We start from the raw sequence: 26128 nt of genomic DNA, 5'->3' as shown, positions 1-26128 counted from the left end.
CTGCACCCCTTCTTCCTGCAGTACTGACCATTCCCCACATACACAGCAGCCAAACAAACAGCCAGAGCAGCCCACAGTCCCATTCCAGTGACAATGGCACCCCCTGGCTGCTGTGTGACTGTATTACAAAGGATGAAGCAGGTTAGAAGATGGCAGACTACCTTGTAGATTAGCTTTGGTCAAAGCATCTTTGTTAGCCAAGGAACAAAAACAAAGCAGATGTTAGTACAGCAGTGATTTACGAGGTACCCATACTCCTCATGCCCCACACACCCCTCAACAACCACCAGCAGATGGTAGAGCAGCCAGCGAGTCCTGCGCACAAGCAAAGCTCACAGTGCAACAAGCGAGCTGCCCTTTCAGAGGAGGAATGTTGGCACCCCGAAACCTAGAACTGTCACCTCGTCGCCTGGATCATAGGAGCCCCGGGGAGTATAGAAACACAAATACATTTTATAGTTTTCATTGCTACATCTGCTTCCCAAGCTAGAACATCGTACAACCAGAGAAGAACCTTCCACCCCTTCCAGGGTGTCACTGAAGAAAGGGTACCCGGAGTACCTTACTGCCAGTTACCTGAACCCTCTAGTCATTCTGCATGCAGCGCTTTCAAGGCTGCCAACACTTTCATCCATGGCTCTTCTTGGCTTTGTGTATCTAAACTTAGTGGTAGAGTAACTACACTCACCGGCCACTTTATTAGGTACATCTATTCAATTGCTTGGTAACACAAGTAGCTAATCAGCCAATCACATGGCAGCAACTCAATGCATTTAGGCATCTAGACACAGTGAAGACTTGCTAGAGTTCAAATCGAGCATCAGAATTGGGAAGAAAGGGAATTTAAGTGACTTTGAACTAGGGATCGACCGATTATCGGCACGGCCGATATATCGAGGGCCGATATGCACTTTCCCCGATATATCGGAATCAGGTTACTGATATCGCCAATATTTCGGGAAAGTGCTTGTACCGGAGTGATGCCTGCAGCTAGAGGCATCAAACGGGTACCGGAGTCCATAGCCGACGGTCGGCTGTCTTGTAATGACAACCGATGCGGCTGAGAAGCCGCTCGACTGTCATTACAAGGAGCGGGAGGGGACGTCCCCCCCCCCTCCCGCCGTCTTCTGCGGCTCACCCGGGTCTCCCGTCCCACCGGGCCTGCAGGGCCGCCGAAGACCTGATCAAAGCTGCATTTGGCTCTGATCGGGTCTCCATGCAAAAACCAGGAAGTGATGTCATGACATCACTTCCAGGTACTCGGCGCTAGATTAAAAAAAATGACAGCATTCAAAACAGCCAAACTTGAAGTTTTGAATGCTTTTAGGTGCAGAGGAGGGGTTTGGGGTCTTTGAGACCCCCAGATCGAGTACCTGTCAAGAAAAAAAAATAAAACAAAAATATTTTTTTAAATGTACAAAAATATCGGTGGATATCGGCCGATAACGATATGCATTGGCCAAAATATCGGTATTGGCAAGGAAAAACCAATATCGGTCGATCACTACTTTGAACATGGCATGGTTGTTGGTACCAGGTGGGCTGGTCTGAGTATTTCAAAAACTGCTGATCTACTGGGATTTTCACACACAACCATCTCTCGGGTTTACAGAGAATGATCCGAAAATGAGAAAATATCCAGTGAGCGGCAGTTGTGTGGAGGAAAATGCCTTGTTAATGTCAGAGGTCAGAGGAGAATGTACAAACTGGTTCCAGATGATAGAAAGGCAACAGTAAGTCAAATAACCACTCGTTAAACTCAAGGCATGCAGAATACCATCTCTAAATGCACAACGCATTAAACCTAGAAGCAGATGGCCTACAGCAGCAGAAGACCACACTGGGTGCCACTCCTGTCAGCTAAGAACAGGAAACTGAGGCTACAATTTGCACAGGATCACCAAAATTGGACAATAGAAGATTGGAGAAACGTTGCCTGGTCTGATGAGTCTCGATTTCAGCTGCAACATTCAGATGGTAGGGCCAGAATTTGTCGTAAACAACATCAAAGCATGGATCCATCCTGCCTTGTATCGATGGTTCAGGCTGGTGGTGGTGGTGTAATGATGTGGGGGATATTTTCTTGGCACACTTTCGGCCCCTTAGTACCAATTGTGCATCTTTTAAACACTACATCCTTCCTGGGTATTGTTGCTGACCATGTCCATCCCTTTATGACTACAGTGTCCCCATCTTCTGATGGCTCCTTCCAGCAGGATAATGCACCATGTCACAAAGCTCCAATCATCTCACCACTGGTTTCTTCACCATGACAATGAGGTCACTGTACTCCAATGGCCTCCACACTCACCACATCTCATCCAATAGAGCACCTTTGGGATGTGGTGGAATGGAAGATTGGCATCGTGAATGTGCAGCCGACAAATCTGCAGCAACTGCGTGATGCTATGATGTCACTATGGAGCAAAATCTCTGAGGAAAGTTTCCAACACCTTGTTGAATCTATGCCACAAAGAATGAAGGCAGTTCTGAAGACAAAAGTGGGTCCAACCCGGTACTAGCAAAGTGTACCTAATAATGTGGCCGATGAGTGAATATACCCAATGTTGATGTGCTAGAATTATTTAGAACCTTGTCCATTGTGAACACTACTAATTTATGAAAATCAAATGAAAGTTGAACCTTTTTTTTCAGATTTGGACGGAGTGCAAAATGGCGTAAACATCTCCCCAACTTTAGTTTTTCTCTATGTCCCCATTAGGGAGATTTTCCCACTTCCTGTCCTGGTGATTAACAGAAAGACATATCATCCTAACAGAAATTGAGGGGAAATCTTTCAGTAGGGACACCTGATCATAGGTAGGATTTCCTCACTTTCGGTTGTATTTGTGTGACAAGAAAAAAGTAGAAATCTTCCTAACGGGGACAACAATAAAAACTTGACAGAGGTTGTAACCTCATCACCACAACATTTAAAAAAGGAAAAACAATTTTCTGAATGTCCATTTTAATAAAATAAACTTGACATGCAGAAAAGGGAAGACGCTGATAGTCGGTGGTGGACACAAATAACATTTTCGGGGATGTTTCCTAAAAAGTTTGCCACGGTCTCGTAAGCCTAACCGTGGGATTCTAGAAGATGTCTACCCTTCACTCTGCCTGGATTCTGTATACATTCAAGGCCATCTCCATTATAATAACCTGCCCACATTGTACAACTTTCCTGCAACTAACTATGTCTACGAATATTTCTTCAGTCCACTGTGTGGTCACCTGGGTAGTCAGACTTTTATGTGGAGACCCAATAGAGCCCACGAAGAGTAAAGTGTCTGAGAACCAAAAAAAGGTAAAATTCTACAAGGCAGTATAGGGAAAAGACTGATTGGGTACAAAATAACCAGTCAATTATAACCTGGATAAACAAATTGACAACCACATCCTATCGTAGCCATATAACCCCAGACAGAGGACCTCAGATATTCTGGAAGCTGAGAAAACCAGTCAAAGGAACCCAAAAATAGTGAAATGAGGTAGATTGATGAGAATGAGACATTTTGGGAAGAAGTGAGATGTCAGTGAGTGAGGACTGCTGATCCATCACTGGTTTACCACTGCAGTACTCAGCACCACCCAATACCCCTTATTACATTTTAGGCGAGCACCAATGATTTGAATCTCTCATCAGCATCTTAAATCTCTCAGTGACTCCAGTGTTAAGATTTTCCTGTGATAGTTTCTGTCTTTGATCCTCCCACAATGATGGGATTTCCCCACAATAATTTGTGTCTCTGCCCCTCTCACATAAGCGAGATTTCTCAAAATAGTGTGTGCCTTCATCCCTTCCAAAACATTTTAATTTCCCATCATAAGTTTGTATCTCTGCTCCTCCTATTGTCAGGACCGGGATCTGAACTCACAACCTCTGCTGCATCCAACAATGGCTCTTCCTGCTGAGGGACCAGAGATGCTGGACAGCATCATATTTGATCCCTTGGATAATCTTGCCTTGTACCTTGTTTTAGTGAATCTTGAAATACTTGGTCCTCCCTTAAACTTCCTATGTAAGCCATGCCTTTACTACTCCTGTTTGCCAGATTATTGTGCTCTCTCCAGCTGATATCTTGCTCCTTGCGTACCTGCAGCTGTCTTTTTTAGCTTGTTCCTTGACTACGCTTCCGCTTGATCCCAACCTGCAACCATTCATCAATGAACTTTGGCTTGTTCCTCAACTACACTTCCCACTTGTTACCAACCTTTGGTTTTGTTTACTGACTACACTTCTGCTCACCTCCTGGTGGGGCGATCCTGAGGATTGTGACCCTCTACTATCAAGCAGCAAAACCCATCTCCATCATCAGGAGCTCTCGTGAATACCTCCAGGGTACCCCTCCAGCTGGTCAGTGGGAGCCTCTCTACTGCTATAGTTACGGGTCTCCGACCACTGATAGGGACACCCATGTTAGATTTTCCTGTATTTGTCTGTGTCTCTGCCCCTCCTATAATGGTGAGTATTTACCTGCAGTAGTTAGCATCTCTGCCCCTCCCACAATGGTGAGATGTCTCTGCAGTAGTTTGCATCTCTGCCCCTCCCTCAGTGGTGGGACTTCCCCACAATAGTTTGTGTCTCTGCCCCTCTCATGTTAGATTTTCCTGTAGATATCTGTGTCTCTGCCCCTCCCACAGTTGTGAGATTTCCTCATGTAGTTTGTGTCTCTGCCCCTCCTATGTTAGATTTTCCTGTAGATGTCTGGGTCTCTGCCCTGCCTACAATGGTGGGATTTTTCTGCAGTAGTTTGTGTCTCTGCCCCTCCCACAATGGTGAGATTTCCTTGCAGTAGTTTGTGTTTCTGCCCCTCCCACAATGGTGAGATTTCTCTTCAGTAGTTTGTGTCTCTGCCCCACCCATGTTAGATTTTCCTGTAGTTGTCTGTGTTTCTGCCCTCCCACAGTTGTGAGATTTTCCTGCAGTCGTTTGTGTTTTCACCCCTCCCACAATAGTGAGATTTCTATGCCGTAGTTTGTGTTTCTGTCCCTCCCACAATGGTGAGATTTCCATGCAGTAGTTTGTGTCTCTGCCCCTCCCACAATAGTGAGATTCTCCTGCGTAGCTGGATTCCCTAATTTCTTTTTATCCTACAATATGAAGAATCTATGGGGGAGAGGACACCACTATTTGGCTGTGCAAAGGTTTCAGCAGTTGGGTAGAAGTGAAATTTCCAGTGACAGGTCTCGTCATTGGAGTAAACATGGGATATAAGAAGCTGACATGGGATTCCGCTTCTCCAGCAAAGCGTCAGTCTTGGGTGCTGTCAACCTTATAATTAACTAAAATAATAAAATAACAAATGCAAAATAAAGAAAATTATTGTAAAAGTGCACAGATTACAAATTATATCGGAAAGTTGGAAAAAAAAACAAACAAAAAACAAAAATATGAAGGAGTCAGCGGGGCAAAAAAATTATTCAAAAGATCAGCATTTATTGCACTGGCAGTGATGGTGGTACAGGGTAGCCAGGTATAAGTCACATGTTGCCGGAAACATTAACATTGTGCAAATTATCCAACTGAAAATATTTCACAGTATTTGCCACAAAGTCTTCACATTCTTATCTGGCTCACTTTGGGCACCATAAAGAAAATTGGCATGTCGTGCAAACGTTATATAAAATGTGGACATGGGCACACCTCTCATATCTGATTTGGCCTCTTCTACAGGCAACGTGTGCCAAACAACCCAAAATTTTCACAGTAAAATAAAATGAAAATGGCTCTGATCATTTCTAATTCAAGAATTTGCAGGATTTTATTTCCAAAGCTGGCTGGCAACTTTAGCATTAAAAAAAACATATATATAGAAAAATAAAGATACTCCAGAATTCTGTTCTAAATGAGGATGTTGTCAGGAAAACAGGAGGGTCAGTGGCTGTCAGGGTGTCTCCGATTGGTCAGGACGTCTCCGATTGGTCAGGACTTAGAGGATAGTGGAGCAGTTCACCGTGATGGAGGAAGATAAGGGTGAAAAGGGCCGTGGTGAGGATCAGAGTGAAGAAATATGATGGGGTAGAGGTGCAGGACAGGGATGCGGATGGGAATGTGATGGAGGCGTCAAGGGATGAATTGAGGGGTTCCAAGTAACTAGCGTTGCTCTCGATGTAGATGGGAGGGTAATGTGGCTTTGTACCTTCACATCCACGTTCGATCTGCCCACTGCTGTGCAAAGCATCATTGATCAAGTCTGGGAGGCGTCCATTGAGGTCCACAGAGGCCAAGCAGCCTTGGAAGCCTTCCCGAGAGGCCACCAGTTTTGGCAAGTTGCTGTTCATGCTCTGCGGCAAACCAGCAATGTATAGGTCACCTAGCAAGAACAAAGACAATAAAAGAAAACTTGTCAGGAAAAACTCATCTGGAAAATAGTTACAACATTGTGCTATGCACCTTTGGTATTTTTTTTTATACCAACAACGAAGTTTAAAGCTCATTTTCCAGCAGCTCAACAGATCTGCAGCAGGGGAAGACGTGGGCACCGAATATAACGCTTCTATCATATCAGGAAAACTACAAATAATATAAAGCAAAGCAACAGACAGATTTACTGTGGGTGTAGGGTAGTGCAGAATCAGATGTACTAATTGGAGTACCCAAGCTTGTGACTCCAATCTTCCCATCAGTGTCAATGATGTACAGTAGCTTCCAAACCCAGGTTACCACAGAAAAACTAAAGAAGCCAGATCTGACCGGTATAAATATATATATATATATATATATATATATATATATATATATATATATATATATATATATATGAGAAACTCAAACGTAGAAGACAGAAGAAACTTCTGATTTCTAAAAGTCTGTTAATTGTTTAGGAGGAAACCAATTTCCAACACCTTTTGGGGGCTGCTTCTTTTATCAGGGCTGATTGCAGAGTATATCTTGTATGAGAATTGTATCTCATCTCATTAGATCATGTAGTGAGTATGCTGTGAATATTTTGAACAGACTGCAGACTTGCTGGAAAGAGAAAACGAATAGAAAAGAAAAAACAAGGTACATTTATAGGTAACGTTGTTCCAGGTAATATCCGATTGCCTCTCGGGGGATTAGAAATACATTTTTTCCCCTGCTGTAGCAAATTGGATCATGTTTTCTTGGGGTGTTTTTGCCTTCCTCAGGGTCAACTGTGGGTAAAGGATTGTGTATATAGGACTGTAACTAACTGGAATTTTGAATTACCGTAAAATCCTTTTCTCTTAAGTTCATTGACGGACACAGTCTCTGATGCATATCAGCAAGGTTATACTGCCCCCTACAGTTAAAAACACTACTGATATGCATCAGAGACTGTGTCCGTCAATGAACTTAAGAGAAAAGGATTTTACGGTAAGTCAAAATTCCAGTTATTTCCAATCCTATATACACAATCCTATCCCTGCAGTTGATCCAGAGGAAGGTAAAAGCACCCCAGCAAAGCATGATCCAATTTGCTCCAGCAGGGGAAAAAATTTATTTCTGATCCCCCGAGAGGCAGTCCGTCAATGAATGATAGAGAAAACTGGATTTTTGACTTACCGTAGAATCCTTTTCTCTTAAGTTCATTGACGGATGCAGTCTCTGATGCATATCAGTAGGATTTTAATCTGTAGAGGGCAGTATAATCCTACTGATATGCATCAGAGACTGCGTCCGTCAATGAACAATAGAGAAATATTTTTAGTTCCCTCTTTTTTCAAACAGGCTAACTAACTATATAACTATGTAAGGTACTAGATATGAATTTATGATAAAGCACTCAGATCATAACATGGCACAGTGACTCCAGGGAGGTTGTTATTTTGTTTAATTAAATTTTTTAATAATATATCGATTTCAAAAGAATAATACTTATTGATTTTGCGTTGGTAATTCTGTATCTTTGGTGTTTTTTGCAGATTTTTTCCTCAATATTTAATAATATTTTTTGACTCTGTTATTTCATCTGTATTTTTAGCAGTTTTTTTTTAGTCCCAATATATAATATAAACATCATGTTTACTATTTTTCAAGAAAAGATTTCATGATCAGGTTTAAATAAGTTTTATCAAATGCCATCTGTATAAAATAAATGTTATGGATTTTTAGGTTGATACTGTGATATTGATTGGACCAATAAATGATTTATATTCTATTTATAATCTTTGCTTATGTAGCCATGTTTTCATTAGGTTTTTTTGGTGCCCTAAAATATGCTGGCTTTTTTACATTATTCTGTTGTGATCTTATATCGTTTGTAAAAGATTTTGGACTACTGGACTTTTAGTCCCGGTTCACATTGATGTGGCTGCGCCGATCGCATGTAATATCGGAGCGCACTGCTCCTTCATTACATGCGATCGGCTGTGCGGTGCGAGTTTAGCCATACACTTTGTATGGCTAAATTCGCACCGCACCCGCAGCAAACACGCACAGGACCCTTTTTTGCAGCAGCATCAGGATCGGATCGCACAGCGGTTCACACTTGTGCGATCCGATTGTGTGCGAACTGCAAGATTGCACTGCGATATGCGATCAAACTGGGGGTGTCGTTAAGATTACATTGACACCCCCAGCATATCGCATATGGCAGTGTGAACTGCCGAGGGTGCGTATGCGATGCGGGAACAGGCTGCGAATTTGCAGCCTTCCCGCATCGCATAAGTGTGAACCGAGCCTTATAAATGACACGTTTATTATTTTCAAGAAAGTATTTTATGATTAGCATGATTTTAATATTTTTTTTTAAATTGTAGTCCATTTATAATGATTTTTGTTATTATTTTTATATGTGAGTTGATACTTTCTAATACTGATTGGATCAATATAGGATTTTATATATTCAATATTTATGTACCTATATTTTTATGTTCGTTTTGTAGCCCTGAGGAAGGGGGAGTTTGTTTGAACCCTAAAATACGCTGGAAATGTTAGAATTTTATATTGGTAACATATCATTATTAGAAGTTTTTGGATTCTCTGACCTTATGTTTGAAACTCTCCTTAGACAGTTTTTACACAAGAATTAAAATTAGGCTCACAATGTAAGGATCACAAGGAGAATCAAGGAGCAAGTTAAGGCCAGCCATAGACTCTACTTCAGCAGGAACTGGCCGAGATTCGAACCGTGTATGGGCAGGCTGAATGTACCAAGTTATCTATCAATCAACTTGAATGAAGAAATGTTATCAGCATACCAAAGATTTATTCGGAAGGGTCCAAAGCTTTATTCACATGGTCACAGGGTACACATAGGCGACGTTTCGAGCCACGCATTTCCCCTTTGTCAGGAAAGTGACAAAGTGCAACACACACCACCAAGTATTTATTACACAATCCAATCTTTAGAGCCTTGCATACCATTTCAGATGACAATGTGTACATTATAAGATGCTTCACGGCTAATGTAACAAAATGAGAGCAAGACCTGTGACATTACCCATAATCCTTAATTACTTGTACTACAAACTTCAGTTGTCTCTTACCTTTCAGATCAAGGTTTCTAGCTCCATTTATGATCTGTGTGACGGACTTGGCATCCACCTTCAGTGTGTGCGTATTACTGTTGTCTCGGGTAACGACCACATGATGCCACTGATTGTCATTCAGGGGCCTGTCACTGTTCCCCTTGATGACATTTGGGCCATTTCCAAGATCAAACACATAGTGGATGTACCTGAGGAGAGATGACACATGAGTTCTCATTTGTGCTGGATCCCAAACCCTACGGAGTTCCCATCTCGGCCAGACCCCCAACCCTACAGAGTTCCCATCTCTGCCAGACCCTCATCCTACAACCTCTGCTGGGCCCCTAACCCTACAAAGTTCCCACCTCTGTGAGCCCCCAACCCTAAAGAGTTCCTATTTCTCCCAGACCTCCAACCCTACAGAATTATTATCTATGTTGGACCCCTACTCCTTTAGAGTTTCCACCTCTGCTGGACCCTGAACCCTAGAGAGTTCCCACTTCTGCCAGGCCCCTAGCTCTACACCTCTTCAGAAAGTTGCCTCCACCAAACTGCCAAAATGCTGGTGATAGAAGAACCAAATACACTGTCTACATTACCCACTGAGACCAAAAGGCTGTCTGGTTTAACAATAAGACATTGTTTTTAAAGAAACCTGCCAACCAAATCATCTTGTGTTTGCGTTACCCAGTTTCTGCCATGTTCCCCGGGAAGTTATAAAATAAAAATCTGGAGGTTGGTGAAATCAACATCAAGTAAAGTGGCTTCTGAGATTATGAACTTAAGTTCAAAATTTTGACCAAAAAAATGACTGAACCTACACAAAGGAAGAGAGAGCACTACAAGTCAATTAATGTGCCACTTTTACAGCTCTACACTAATCTTGGGAATCCTTTTTTCTCAAGTTACAAATTTGGAAAGCTATATACCGTATTTTTCGCCGTATAAGATGCACTTTTTCTTCCACAAAACTGGGGGGGGAAAAGTTGGTGCGTCTTATACGACAAATACACATTTTGCCTGCATTAAAACTGCCCCTAAATTTGTGTGGTGCTTGCTCGCATGTACTGCGGGCTTTGGAGACTTCTTTGACCCTCCCTGCACGGCCAGGCTGTGTGTGTTCGGGCTTCCCTCTCTCTCCTATAGCGTGCCTTGCCCCCCCCTCCCGAAAGTCTAACCACGTGCTGCCCGGCACCATGTCAACGCTCTGCTGAGCTTACCGGTACCTTTCCCTCCATCAGCCTCCTAATGTCTCCCCGGGCAGTCTCAATCCTTGCTGGGCAGTGTGGGCACAATCGCGCCGCTTCTGTGCATATCTCCCGGGCACTGTATCAATCTATGCTGCCCTGAAATGTCCGCACGTCTGCCCCTCCGGCTCCATACGTTCCGCCTCCTCGGCCAATGTTTACTGTGTGCTGTCCGTGCTCTGCTCCGCCCCGCTCCTACTTGATTTGATGCCCGTGTTACTTTCACTGTTTACTGACTTTATGGTTGACATAAAATTGTTCTTAAACTGCTGTTAACTTTATACAGTTGATATAAAATATTTTACTACAGTATTTGGTTCAGAGTCTTTTTTTTCTAGATTTTCCTGCTTTAAAATTGGGTGTGTCTTATATTCCGGAGCGTCTTATACGGCGAAAAATATGGTATGTAAGAAATGTGACTAAAATATATGAAAACAGCTAAATTTGAAGGATTATTAACATCAGGTCAGAAAACTTAAATTTGTTTCCTAAACTAGCTTTTAAAAAAAGATCAAATTGTGAAGATAAAATAAATATGGAGAAAACAATTAGGCAAAGCGTCCTGAACCTTTATAAACTGGCCCAGGGTGGATTATACCATTTAGCAGCAATGTTTATGGTCAGTGTTTTTTCACTGTGACTGCGCTGCCTGTTGAAGTCCTGCTGGCAGGTTGTTATTTCTGGATTCTGGTCTACAGTTAGGACCTTTAACATACAGTCAGGATTCTTCTGAGTATGCATATTCCGCTGCCTCTGTGTTGGGTTATCGGAGGCAATTTGGATATTGTGCATCACATCTGCCTTCAAACTTATGAGGTGATACTGAAAGACTCAAAAAGGAACTCTGAGTTTTCAAAATCTTCTGAGCGGTTTCCTTTAGCAGTATACGGTTACAGTGCATCCGGAAAGTATTCACAGCGCTTCACTTTTTCCACATTTTGTTATGTTACAGCCTTATTCCAAAATGGATAAAATTCATTATTTTCCTCAAAATTCTACAAACAATACCCATAATGACAATGTGAAAGAAGTTTGTTTGAAATCTTTGCAAATGTATTAAAAATAAAAAATGAAAGAAATCACACAAGTATTCACAGCCTTTGCCATGGCATTCAAAATTGAGCTCAGGTACACCCGGTTTCCACTGATCATACTTGAGATATTTCTACAACTTGATTGGAGTCCACCTGTGTTAAACTCAGTTGATTGGACATGATTTGGAAAGGCACACACCTGCCTGTATAAGGTCCCATAGTTAACAGTGCATGTTGGAGCACAAACCAGGCTATGAAGTCCAAGGAATTGTCTGTAGAACTCAGAGACAGGATTGTATGGAGACACAGATCTGGGGAAGTGTACTGAAACATTTATGCAGCATTGAAGGTCCAAATGAGCACAGTGGCCTCCATCATTCGTAAATAAAGGGAGTTTGGAACCACCTGGACTCTTCCTAGAGCAGGCCACGGGGCCAAACTGAGCAATCGGGGGGGAGAAGTGCCTTAGCCAGGGAGGTGACCAAGAACCCGATGGTCACTCCGACAGAGCTTCAGCATTTCTCTGTAAAGAGAGGAGAACATTCCAGAAGAACAACCATCTCTGCAGCGCTCCACCAATCAGGCCTGTATCGTAGAGTGGCCAGACAGAAGCCACTCCACAGTAAAAGGCACATGACAGCCCACCTGGAGTTTGTCAAAAAGAACCTGAAGATTCTCTGGTCTGATGAAACAAAGATTGAACTCTTTGGCCTCATGTCATGTCTGGAGGAAACCAGGCACCATTCATCACCTGGCAAATATCATCCCTACAGTGAAGCATGGCAGTGGCAGGAACATGCTGTGGGGATGTTTTTCAGTGGCAGGAACTGGGAGACTAGTCAGAATCAAGGAAAATGAATGCAGCAATATACAGAGACTCCCTTGATGAAAACCTGCTCCAGAGCGCTCTGGACCTCAGACTGGGGCGAAATTTTATCTTGCAACAGGACAACGACCCTAAGCACACAGCCAAGATAACAAAGGAGTAGCTATGGAACAACTCTGAATGTCCTTGAATGGCCCAGCCAGAGCCCATAATTGAACCCGATTGAACGTCTCTGGAGAGATCTGAAAATGCCTGTGAACATACGATGCCCATCCAACCTGATGGGGTTTGAGAAGTCCTGCAAAGAAGAATGGGAGAAACTGCCCAAAAATAGGTGTGCCAAGCTTGTAGCATCATACTCAAAAAGACTTGAGGCTGTAATTGGTGCCAAAGGTGCTTCAACAAAGTATTGAGCAAAGGCTGTGAATACTTATGTACATGGGATTTTTTTTCATTTTTTATTGTTATAATTGTTAAATTGGCAAAGATTTCAAGCAAACTTCTTTCACGCTGTCATTATGGGGTATTTTGAGGAAAATAATGAATTGAATCCATTTTGGAATAAGGCTGTGAATACTTTCCGGATGCACTGTATCTTCACCTGACCATCATATCTTCACACAGATACAGTAACCCATCTGTCCAATCATACACATTATATGAACAACAACAAAGGGAAAGCAGTTATTACAATTTTGAAATATGTGATAATTCACTTTCTTCCAAAATTGTAAGTGAAAGTTATAATTTTAAGGTTTTTACTTAATTTATCGTTAAAGTGTATCTATAAACAAAAGTCTAATTAGTTTAACTCATTTTGGATAAAGTAGGGAATGGATAAAAACCCTATTTTTTAATTTTTTTTATTTTGCCATGTCCACTTTTTTTCTTTTTCAATTTTTTTATTTAAAGAATACAATACAGACAACAAGCAAATATGCAGATTCATGAAACAACAGGTTTGTCATCACAACACAAAAGTGCGGGGAACCAAAAGCGGACAGTATGAGTAAATATAAAAAGGTGGGCCGCTACTTTAAATTACATTTATGAAGAGAAAACGCTATTCCCAGGGCCTCCGTGTAAGGGAGGCAAACTTACCCTGGGAAGGACGTCTTCAAAGTCAAACCAGCAAACCAACTAGTGAAGGAGAACAGGGGAACCGTCCTCCAAGTGGGCAGACGCCTGAGCCTGAGTGCATCCTGAGATTTTGTATCATTTTATGGTAACCAGAGTGAAAAAAGGAAAGATGCTATAGGAAAGATAGAAAGAAGGATTGAAAGGAGGGAAAGGCAAGGGGGGAGGAGGGAAAAAAAAAGGGTGCTAAATCCCCCCATCCCCCACGCCAACCAGGACGGGATGAGAGGAATTCTCGAAGGGATCGGACTGGTCAGGCCATGTCCACTTTTGAAGATTTTCCTTCTGGTCCCACAGACACTGCAGGAAGTAAGTGAGAATACACTTAAACTGGTCATACACTAGCCGAAAAATCGTTCAAACTCATTTTCGAAAAACGAAAAATCGTCCGTGAAAGCAGACGATCGTGCCATCATGTACTGACCGAATTTTGAAAGATAAATCGTTCAATGGACGTTTTTCATTCAGTTTGTCACAGTTGGGCCGAGAAGCACATTAACCTTTCAATTTATCGTTCATTCGGCAGAATTTTCCAAACTGTTAATTAGATTTTTCGGATCTGAAAAGTTAAAAACGATTTTCCATTTGTGCCCATTAACTGGACAAAAAACGAACGATCGGACCAAATGACAGATTTTCAAATGATTTTTCGGCTAGTGTATGGCCAGCATTAGATGGTAGCAGATGTCCCTGTTTAAAGATTTTCCCTCTATTTCTGTGGAAAACTTAGAATTTTCCATCACTTTCTATTCCATTGACAATGGTGACCAGGACAAATAGAGGGATAAATCTTCCGCGTGGGACAAAGACACCCGACGGGGGTCTAAACTTTATTCACTCTATTCAAATGCTATTAAAAAAAAAAAAAAAATTGTCCTGTGATATATTTTAAATTCATATTTTACCCTTGATTCAAAAGTCTATAATTGTCTCCTACTGTCTCCCCAAAAATGTCCCCTTATATATTTATGAGCCTACCTGACCCCTTCTCAACCTCACATTTGACCCCCATAGTCACTTCCTGATGATTCTTATATCCCAAAACTGCCAACATAAAATTTCTTTCACTCCTTAACTGCCCTAATGACTTCCTGAAGCCTAAAATCAGCCCAATGACCTTTTCACCTGATGCACTAGCGCACCCATTAGTTCTCCTTGTACCCCACAGCCCCCCACAAGACCTCTGCTCCTACCCCTTCACCAGCTCCACTGCGATGAAATCATTGCCGTCCCCGCTGTTGAACAAGATGAAGCCGTCGGCCGAGATGGTCTTGAATTGGAAGAAGAGGTGCATGGAGGTGTAAGCCTGAAGGGTGGAAAGGGTCAGGTAGCTGGGCTTGGTCTTGAAGGTGACAGGGTCAGCAATGATGGGGCGCAGGCCAAACCGTGCTTTCAGTTCGCAGTAGTCGATATCACCATTCTTGCACAGGTCGATGTACAGCAAGCCATTAAACATTAAGCTTTGGAGATGCCCGATAAACTTGGAGGGCACGGCCGAAGCAAATCTCTTTTCCGTCATGGAGCCGGTCTCAATGTTGTGGAATTCCAAGCGGGTGTGGTCACCCGCCATAGTACCTGGGTAACAGGACCAAAACCAACAGTGTCAGGTGATAATACTGGTGACTGTGCCTGCATATAACGGAGAAAGCATTCTAGTGGATTTGATACATTTTGATGCAATAATTGTAAGTGTCATTACAAACACAGTGGCTTTCAATGTCAACACAGATTATGCTCTAAACTGTAATACAGGCCTGCCCTCTGCTGGTGGAAATTAAGAATGCATTCCAGCAAAACAACACAATGTAACAATTTTTATTAGTTTCCCTATTGAAACTGTTCTAGATCCCACACTGGAAGCAACAAACCTATTTTTTAAACAGCAACATAATACGAATATGCATAGAACAATCAAATAGCTAATTCCACCCTCCCAGAGACCCACCCTCATCATCTTCCCTCACCTTCCAACAGATCTGCCCTCACCATCTTCCCACATACCCCCCTCAGCATCTTCCCACATACCCCTCTCATCGTCTTCCCTCACCTTTCCACAGACCTGCCCTCACCATCTTCCTACAGACCCCCCTCAGCATCTTCCCACATACCCCTCTCATATTCTTCCCTCACCTTTCCACAGACCTGCCCTCACCATCTTCCCACAGACCCACCCGCATAATCTTCCCTCACCTTCCCACAGACCTGCCCTCACCATCATCCTACAGACCCCCCTCAGCATCTTCCCACATACCCCTCTCATCATCTTCCCTCACCTTTCCACAGACCTGCCCTCACCATCTTCCTACAGACCCCCCTCAGCATCTTCCCACATACCCCTCTCATATTCTTCCCTCACCTTTCCACAGACCTGCCCTCACCATCTTCCCACAGACCCACCAACATCATCTTCCCTCGCCTTCCCACAGACCTGCCCTCACCATCTTCCCACAGACCCACCCACATCATCTTCCCTCACTTTCCCACAGACCTGCCCTCCCCATCATCCTACAGACCCCCCTCAGCATCTTCCCACATACCCCTCTCATCATCTTCCCTCACCTTCCCACAGACCCACCCTCATCTTCCCTCACCTTCACACAGACCCGCCCTCACCATCTTTCCACAGACCCACCCTCATCGTCTTCCTATAGACCCACTCTTATCATCTTCCCTCATTTTCCCACAGACCCACCCTGATCATTTTCCCAATGAGCCCCCTTCATCATCTTCTACCATTTTCCTACATACCTACCATCATCATCTTCCCACGGACCTACCATCATCATCTTTCCACAGACCCACCCTCATCATCTTCCCACAAACCCCCTTCTCTTCTATACTTTGACCTACCCTCACCTTCTTCCCAAAGACCCATCGTCAACATCTTCCCTCACTGTCATCGTACAAACCCCCAACAGCATCTTCCCATATACTCCTCTCAAAATCTTCCCTCGCCTTCCTACAGACATGCCCTCACCACCTTCCCACAGACCCACCCTCATCTTCTTCCTATAGACCCACTCTCATCATCTTCCCAATGAGCCACCCTCATAATCTTCCCTCATTTTACCACAGTCCCACCCTCATAATTTTCCCTCATGGACCCACCCTCATCATCTTTCTATAGACCCACCCTCATCTTCCTTCATTAGCCCATAGACCCACTCTCATCATCTTCCCATAGACCTGCTCTCATTATTCCCCCCCCCCAACTTCCCATAGACCTGCTCCTATCATCTTCTTTCATCTTCCCACAGACCCATCCTTACCATCTTTCCTCACCTTCCCAAAGACCCACCCTCATCATCTTCCCATAGACCCATCCTTACCATCTTTCCTCACCTTCCCAAAGACCCACCCTCATCATCTTCCCACAGACCCATCCTTACCATCTTTACTCACCTTCCCAAAGACCCACCCTCATCATCTTCCCACAGACCCATCCTTACCATCTTTCCTCACCTTCCCAAAGACCCACCCTCATCATCTTCCCACAGACCCATCCTTACCATCTTTACTCACCTTCCCAAAGACCCACCCTCATCATCTTCCCATAGACCCATCCTTACCATCTTCCCTCACCTTCCCAAAGACCCACCCTCATCATCTTCCCATAGACCCACCCTTACCATCTTCCCTCACCTTCCCAAAGACCCACCCTCATCATCTTCCCATAGACCCACCCTTACCATCTTTCCTCACCTTCCCAAAGACCCACCCTCATCATCTTCCCACAGACCCATTCTTACCATCTTTCCTCACCTTCCCAAAGACCCACCCTCATCATCTTCCCATAGACCCACCCTTACCATCTTCCCACACCTTCCCAAAGACCCACCCTCATCATCTTCCCATAGACCCACCCTTACCATCTTTCCTCACCTTCCTAAAGACCCACCCTCATCATCTTCCCACAGACCCATCCTTACCATCTTCCCTCACCTTCCCAAAGACCCACCCTCATCATCTTCCCATAGACCCACCCTTACCATCTTCCCTCACCTTCCCAAAGACCCACCCTCATCATCTTCCCACAGACCCAACCTTACCATCTTTCCTCACCTTCCCAAAGACCCACCCTCATCATCTTCCCATAGACCCACCCTTACCATCTTTCCTCACCTTCCCAAAGACCCACCCACATCATCTTCCCATAGACCCACCCTTACCATCTTCCCTCACCTTCCCAAAGACCCACACACATCATCTTCCCATAGACCCACCCTTACCATCTTCCCTCACCTTCCCAAAGACCCACACAGCTCACCTTCTGCTACATCATCATCCACGGTCAGTTTTAGGGTCTTCCCTCGCCGGACCACTCTCACTGTGTGCCACTCATTATCATTCAGCTTCTGCCCCGCATACAGAGTCTCTGGCCCCTTACCTAACATATGGTGGGAGAGACATGTTACCATCAGAAGACACAACATACATGAGCTACAAAATGTCAGGACAGCTCACACCAGTGCAGATCACCCCTGAACGTTATCACCAGGCAGTGCTAGGATCTTTAGTGAGCTCCTGACTGTACACTATCAGAAGTGTGCAAGTTGCTGCGATCTACAATGTGCACAGATCAGTGACTAAATATTATAAGTGCTGGGATCTACGTGGAGGGATCTGACTGAATAATATGATGACAGAATTTATAATGTAGAGGGATCTAATCAGATATTGTAAAGCTGTTTACAATGCACAGAGATCTGTTATGATCTTATAATCAGGACAGGATCATACAGCGCTGGATTCTTTATCTGCTGAAACAATTGAACACACACGTATAACATAAGTCAAAGTTTTACATTTCTCAGTGATAAACATTTGATACTTTTACCATTGTTACAGTTTCCAAAATTCAGAGCCACCGCCTGCAGAACAATGTAGAGATGTACCATGCAACACAGGAGATTCTCACATCTTCACCCCAGGCAGAAGGGCTGTATACAGAGCATGTAAATATACTGTACCTGCAATCCACACAGGTGTCACCTCCTATAGATCTAAGGCCCTCAAGACTCTCAAGACCCTAAAAATGATTTTTTCCTTCTATTTATGAAAATATTTGCAGGGCAGAAACTGCATCTACATTCGTTTAGTGCGAAAAATAAGCAAAATTGAATGTTACTAGGCTGTCTTTTTTCAACCAGACTAACTATGTAAGGAAAATACCACATTATGACCACTAGATGGAGCTGACAATCACAGTAAATAAGTATATATTTCCCATGATCATCTGCTCCATCTAGTGGCCATAATGTGGTATTTTCCTAATTCATGCAATTATTTATTAGAAACATTTGATTTTGCAGGCATTCATACAAAATGGAAGTACGTGCAGTTTCACAGGCCGAACAGCTCTGTATTTTTTTCATAAATACACCTCAAAGTGTTTCTGTCACAAATAATGTACTTATAAGTACACTCAATCATTTTGCTTGATAGAACTGTGCCACAGCATCATACATGGCTGTTGTTAGATATGTCAAAACTTATATGAAGCAAGTCAGAGGATAAGCGTGACAGCCTGCTGGTATTTTCAGCAGGGGGTCAGCAATGGCATATGTATGTAATGAATTGTTTTCTCATAGTTCAAGATGTTTAAAGGATTGTTTTCTTGTTCAATTTAAAATAGAAAAGAGGATAATAGGATGTACTAAGATGGAGATGTCACCAAGGTGGATTTGCTAAAAGCAAATGAACTATGCACTTTGGAAGTGCAGTTGGTCCAGAGCTTAGTGAATGAGTGGGAGATTTCCTGACTTCTATCATCCGAATACGCCCATGCAAAAATGCTGTTTTTTTTAATTTTCCTTGCACGTGATTGGGTATTCTTTGCACAGTGAAGCATCACCTCATTTACTAAGCTCTGGAGCAACTTGCAAAGTGCACCATCTATTTGCCTTTAGTAAATCCACTACCTAATGTAAGCATCCTTCTCCATTTACCCAGAAGAGAGCTCTTTTTTTTAGCCTTGAGAGTTCATCTGCCCATTGACTGGTCTTTGCAGAAGGTCTTTCCGTCAAGGAGCTTTAAGATCAACTGACAGACAATGCAGACCGAGTGCACAGAGAATGCATCAAGTTTGATCTGATTGCATGGCCTGTGACATGACCACAACATTAGTCTGAGTGCTGAGGAGGTTACACATCTTTATGAATATGATGCTCAGCCACAAGCGTCATCGAGTCTTCTATTATGAACTGGGCCAAGTGTCAACTGCTAAAAACATATTTCCATACCTACCCAGAATTATGGTATGATCCAACACAGCGTCTCTCAACTTTTACCAGGGAAGGAACCTGTGAAATAACGCTTGGGTCTCAGAGAACCCCTACCAATAGTTATAGTATTTAAAGCTCATGGTTCACTGGCATGATGGTCACTGGGAAGACTTCTCTTTACATTTGTGCTCATTGGTAGGAATGCCCTATATACAGATAGCTATAAAGATCATTGGTGCCTACAATTACTTATCTGAGAAGGCAGAAATTGCTCAAAGAACCCCTTGCAACCTCTGGAGGACTCTGGCTGATCTAATATTCCATAGGTAAAACTTTACTAGCACTATTAAAGCTTGTAAATGTTGTGTTAGGCAAGGACAAGCTAGGTTGGAATCAAATTGCAAAGAATGCTGAGGCATACATACTTTATATGGTTGATTTAATAAAACTGGAGAGTGCAAAATCTGGTGCAGCTGTGCTTGGCAGCCAATCAGCTTCTAACTTCAGCATGTTGAATTAAGCTTTGAAAATAGAACCTGGAGGCTGATTGGTTTCTGTGCAGAGCTGCACCAGATTTTTCACTCTCCAGCTTGAGTAAATCAACAGTTATTTGTCATACTGAGGGTAGGAGAAAGTATTTACAAAAATTTCACATGAATGAGGAGCTCATAGAAGATGACTTTCCTGAAAATAGGACGCTCTGTCCAAGGGCTATGTCAAAGAAAACAATGATAAATAATACAGAGATTTTTTACATCATCAATGGGCTTTGTGATGACAACTTGCCACTTCTTCAGGAAAGGTGTGGAACGCCAAGTGCAGTAATGTAACAAATATTGTAACAGAAGTCTAGCAATACACAACAGACCAGGTGGAAAGGCAACCTGTCCGTAAGCATTCACAAGTTGTAACAGCAAGCGACAGCAGAATGGTGGCACAAAAGGTGCAGACAGCATCTGTCTCGATGAGCGGAATATGGCCTGGACAGCCCGTACTTAACCAGGGAGGCTTCCGGGAAGGATGGTGTGTTCCTGCACTTTCTCTACTCCTCCAGACCCTTTCTCTGATGCTAAGCACTGTCCCTGACAGACGGGTGACCTGTCCCTGCTCGAGCCACTCACAAAATGAGCACCAACCAGGGAGCCAGGGTCTTAAAGTGGAGTTCCACCCTAAATTTATACTTACCTCCATCTTCTCGCTCCGGGTCACCTGAAAAACAAATGGATAATCGCAATTTTTTTTTTTTTTTTACTTACCTCGTATAGAAGAAAATATACTCACCTTACTTCCTTCTTCCTCCCCTCGGCGGCCACGGCGATTCGTCACTTCCTGGCTTTGCAATGATTCCTGGGAGTTGAACGTCATCGCTCCCAGGAATCAATGCGCCTGCACCGGCCCCGACGTCAGTTCCAGTGTGCGCGCGTCATTCCCTTCTAAACAGCTTCTGGGCATGCCCAGAAGCTGTGGAGGGATGACGCGCGCGCACCGGAAGTGACGGCGGGGCCGGTGCAGTGCATCGTGGGACCAAAGAAGACGGAAGAGGACGCAGAAGAGGATGCGCTGGCTTCAAGCTGCCCACACCTGAGATGGCAGCGCTGGACAATACCTTTTCAAGGTAAGTATTTCTCCTAAAAGGTAAGTGCAACCCGGGACAGATCAGAGGCTAGCCATTGTGGAATGTACTAGCCCTGACTGTCCCGGGGGTATTTTTATTTAAAAAAAGTATTCCCAGGGTGGAACGCCACTTTAAGTTAGACTCTGCCTCTCCAGGATGGCCACCAAAGACACTTGGGTGGCAGCATCCAATCAGATAGCTTCCTCCCTGTGACCGAGGAAACCATAGAAGAGCTATGTTCCCCTCGACTACTCCCCCATCTGTGTTGCTGCTGTGGACATTGCCACCTGCAGTGGAGAATATAGACATAACTTGCCTACACACTCTAGAAGTGCAGTTGCTCAAGAATTAATAAATGAGAATAAGCTCTGCTGACTTACAATATCCAATCATGTGTTAGCAATAATGCTGGTTTTTTTTTCTTGCATATGATTGTGTATTTGTAAAGTGAAGCTTCACTTCATTTACTGAGCTCTGGAGCAACTGCACTTGCAGAGTGCAAATGTACTTGCCTTTAGTAAATCAACCCCATTGGATTACAAAGACTGATCTGTACCATCATGAAGACAGTGAGAGAATACTGTACAATGTAATAGATATTGGGAGGATCTATAGAAATTATGAACTGTTATGTTATTCTGGAAATTGCAACTAAACAATGACACTGTTTCCAGTTTTGGTTTTATCATGGAAAGTTTGATGGTCTCACACTTAAGAGCCTATGATGAAGATCATGGCTGGAGATGATAGATCTCATCTATGAAGGGGTATTACAACATCCACTAGACCAGTGATGGCGAAGCTTGGCACCCCAGATGTTTTGGAACTACATTTCCCATGATGCTCAACCACACTGCAGAGGGCATAGGGTGCCAAGGTTCGCCATCATTGCACTAGACCATTGGAAAGGTGTTCAGGAATATCTCCAGGTGCACTTAATGAATATGTGATCCTATTAATATTTTTCGAAGGAAGGCAGAGGCGGACTGGCCCGGGGGGAAAGGAGGCATTCTCCCCCCAGGCCGCTGTAATTCCCATTAAAAAGGCCGCTCTGTCGCCAGCTGGAACTGCGCATGTGCAGTTCCGGAGCTGGCCGAGTCTACTGTTCGGCCGGTGTCAGAGAGGAGCAGCCAGGAACGCTCGTGCTGCGAGTTTCTTTGTGTCCTGTGACAGGGAGTCACAGGGCTGAGTCTGTGTTCCATACACTGCACACACAGCACAGCCCCCTCCAGAAAAGCTCTGCCTCCTCCCGCCCCTCTCTCAATGTGCCCGCCCACACTCGGGGAAGTCTGTGTGTCCGAGGTCTGTGAAGAGGATTGTGTGGGCGGGAAGTTTGAACTGACAGCCACATCGTAAGCCTGAAGCCGTGCATTGCATTCAAGTAAGTGAGCTGTGACCGATCTCTCCCCCCCCCCCCCCCCTCCTGCTCTCTCCCAAATCCCTCTCCCTTCTCCTATTTCCTTATCTGCAGCTAAGGAGTTCTATTTCACCAGCCTGTGCAGTATCTGCTCCTGTGTAGTGTGATTTGGCTGCAGTGCTGCTGGTGTCCCCACAGTCTTCCTCCATGTTTCCCCCAGTCTCATAGACTTCTATTAGGCTGTACATTTAACTGCTTGCTTACCAGCCACTGCAGTTTTTCTCTATTACACGAAACGACATACCTGTATGTTGTTTAGTGTAATAGACAGCAGGGGCATGTGCCGATTGGCCAGAGAGGAAGCCAATCAGCAGGTACGGCGGACGCAATGTCCGCCGGCAACCTGCGATTGCCCCCCCCCCCCCCATGCAGACAGAACTGCGGGCTGCCTATGTAAACAAGGCAGTATGCCATTCTGTCAGTAATGAACACTGGGATCTTGTGTTCCTGCTATTTAGGAACACAGGTCTCTGTGTTCATCTAGTGAGTCCATCCCCCACACAGGTAGAAAGCACACCCTAGGGACACGCTTAACCCTTTGATTGCCCCTGGTGTTACCCCTTCCCTGCCAGTGTCTTTATTACAGTAACAGTGCATATTTATAGCACTGATTACTGCAGTAATGTCACTGGTCCCCCCAAAAATGTCAGTCAGGGGTCCGATCTGTCCACTGCAATGTCGCAGTCCCGCAAAAAAAAATCACAGATTGCCGCCATTACTAGTAAAAAAAACTAAAAGAAATACAAATTACAAATCTATCCCCTTGTAGATGCGATAACTTTTTGCGCAAACCAATCAAAAACATATAGCAGAATACATATTGGCCTAAAATGATGAAAAAATTTAGATTTTTTTAATTTTTTTTATTGGGAATGTTTTACAGCAGAAAGTAAAAAATATTGTTGTTTTTTTGCAGAATGGTCGCTCTTTTTTGTGTGTTTATAGCGCAAAAAAAAAAAAAACCTGCACAGGTGATCAAATACCACCAAAAGAAAGCTTTGTTTTGTGGGGGGAAGGACATAAATTTTATTTGGGGACTGCACAATTGTCAGGTAAAGTAGCACAGTGCCATATCGCAAAAAAATGGCCTGGTCCTTAAGGGGGTAAAACTGTCTTTAAGTGGTTAAAATGAACAAAAAGAGCTGCAACTTTGATGCACTTTCTAAAAAGAACAGCAGGAAAAACGCACAACCTAAAATAAATCTATGGGACTGCAGCTAAGGAAAACTGAGTACACCAGCACTGCAGCCAAACTACAGCGCACCGTGCCCAAAGGATTGTATGCATTTGCAGCAGGCACTGCCACTCCACTGAAGAGAACCATGCTCGGGTCACTTTTCAGAGGCATTTGGCAGTCAGTGAGGAGGGGATATCACATTTCCTCACTGCCTGTTTTAACCTCCTAAATGTTAATCTCCCCAGGCAATGACGTAGTTCACTTCCAACTCACACCTTATTGCCATCATTTTCTGTAGGTATTAGATGTGCTCTTGCCCTATTTTGTGCACATATAATACATAAAGAGAGTTCTGGATATAAGGTGGAGTTCAAAGTGACATTTTACACCTAATTGGAGCACATAACAGAAGATTTGGGGATTTTCTTAAAGGGGTTGTAAAGGTTCCAATTGTTAATAAAAACCTACTGGCTCCTTCATCGGGTGCCACCATAGAGAGACGTGGGGGTACACCTTGCCGGCGCGTTCCCAAGTCCCACTGCTGCATCCATTGACACAGACTCGGCCCCGCCCCCCGCTCCCATGTCACTGGTTTTGATTGACAGCTGCGGGAGCCAATGGTTTCAGTCAATGGCTATCAATCTATCCAATGAGGACAGAAACAGCCGCTGGAGCCGCTGGGCTTGTGCACATCACTGGATTGGCTCAGAAAAAGGAGAGGCTCTGGGGGCAACTGCAGCAAACAAGGGTTTCACCTTATTGCATAGAATGTGTAAGGCAGCTGGTCCGACAGAAGCTGGCTTTTTGGCCGGCCTCTGTCAGACGAGCATACTGCAAAACCAGCAGCCAACAAGCTCCCGATCAGCGGGCGCTCTCCTCCAATGGGTGAGAGCGCTGACCGGAGTGATCTGGCGGGGGGTGGGCTGTCCTCCTGTCGGAACACAAATGAACATCAGGGGTGATCACTGTACTAACAATGGATAGTTAGTACAGCGGCTGTGGCTCTGATAGGAGCTGACAAATTATTTTAGTTCAACTTGCTGGGTTGAATGAAAAAAACGATGTAGCTCCGCAGGAGGGAAGAGACCCAGAGGTCGAAGCTGCAGCAGGCTAATTGCCACCTAATCAGTGAGGTAAGGTCCTCACTATTATTTGTTTGCTTTATAATGTCTGGGATGGGAGCCGAGTCGCTGCACAATGGGCCTCTGGGTTGTATTTGCCCCCTGGGCCAAAAGTTGCCAGTCCTCCCCTGAAGGAAGGCATCTGTTAGGGGATACAAGCGTGTATGGCAGTTGATGGCCAGGGAACAGAAAAAAACGAGGCCCAATTCCCAGTTTCCAGGCCCAAAGCTTACTCCAACTCTTCTCTTAGACCAGCCTTTTTCAACCAGGGTGCCTTGGTAAAATGGCTAAAAATTGCTCAAAAATTGTATCCAAGCCAGTGAGTGGACCAAGCCTGCCCATTAGTTACACAAAGCCACAGGTTTTCATTGTGCATCATTACAACCTTCTAGCCGCCAGCGTCCTAACAACCAATTATGTCATTGGTTGATAAGGACGACATTGGTCTCCTGCACAGTATCCTTGTTTGTCCCTCCCCTGCCCCTCTCCATGAGCACTGGGGTCACATTAGCTGACTGAGGAAGAGAAACATTGGAATACTAGTCAGTACGGGTGTGCAAAGGCGTGTATTTGATTTGGAAGAATAAATCACCTCTAACAATGGATGTCCTACATGTGTGGATGTTGCTGCATTAAAACTAATAGTTTTTGCTTTTTTACATTGTAGAATGGGGTGTCTCCAGATTGTGCAGAATTTTAAAGGGTGCCTTGACTGAATAAAAGGTTGAGAAATACTTTTTTAGACACCCGAGAATACTGGGCCTACACCAGTAGTAATTAGCGCTCTTCTTGCTTACTGAGCTGTAAACTAAGCACTTGAATTAAAGCTGATATCAGATTAAAGACTGTTATCCTATACCTCAAAGCAATTTAGCCTTCTCTTTTTTCCAGA

At 43.9% G+C, this 26128-nt stretch overlaps 1 protein-coding gene across 1 annotated transcript in view; it reads right to left on the bottom strand.

The window, feature by feature from the left end:
* NRXN3 (neurexin 3) overlaps positions 1–26128 on the bottom strand; it is a 748840-nt gene that overhangs the window by 313081 nt on the left and 409631 nt on the right. The window contains exons 12-15 of the mRNA XM_082275286.1: positions 17950–18069; positions 14876–15257; positions 9457–9647; positions 6144–6317 (exon numbers count right to left, since the gene is read on the bottom strand). Of these exons, the coding sequence (XP_082131412.1) occupies positions 6144–6317; positions 9457–9647; positions 14876–15257; positions 17950–18069 (867 nt within the window). The remainder of the gene's footprint in view (positions 1–6143; positions 6318–9456; positions 9648–14875; positions 15258–17949; positions 18070–26128) is intronic.

Source organism: Pelophylax lessonae, assembly GCF_965119305.1.
Source record: "Pelophylax lessonae genome assembly, chromosome: 13".
Taxonomy (NCBI): Eukaryota; Metazoa; Chordata; class Amphibia; order Anura; family Ranidae; genus Pelophylax; species Pelophylax lessonae.
This window is presented reverse-complemented; position numbering and strand designations above follow the sequence as displayed.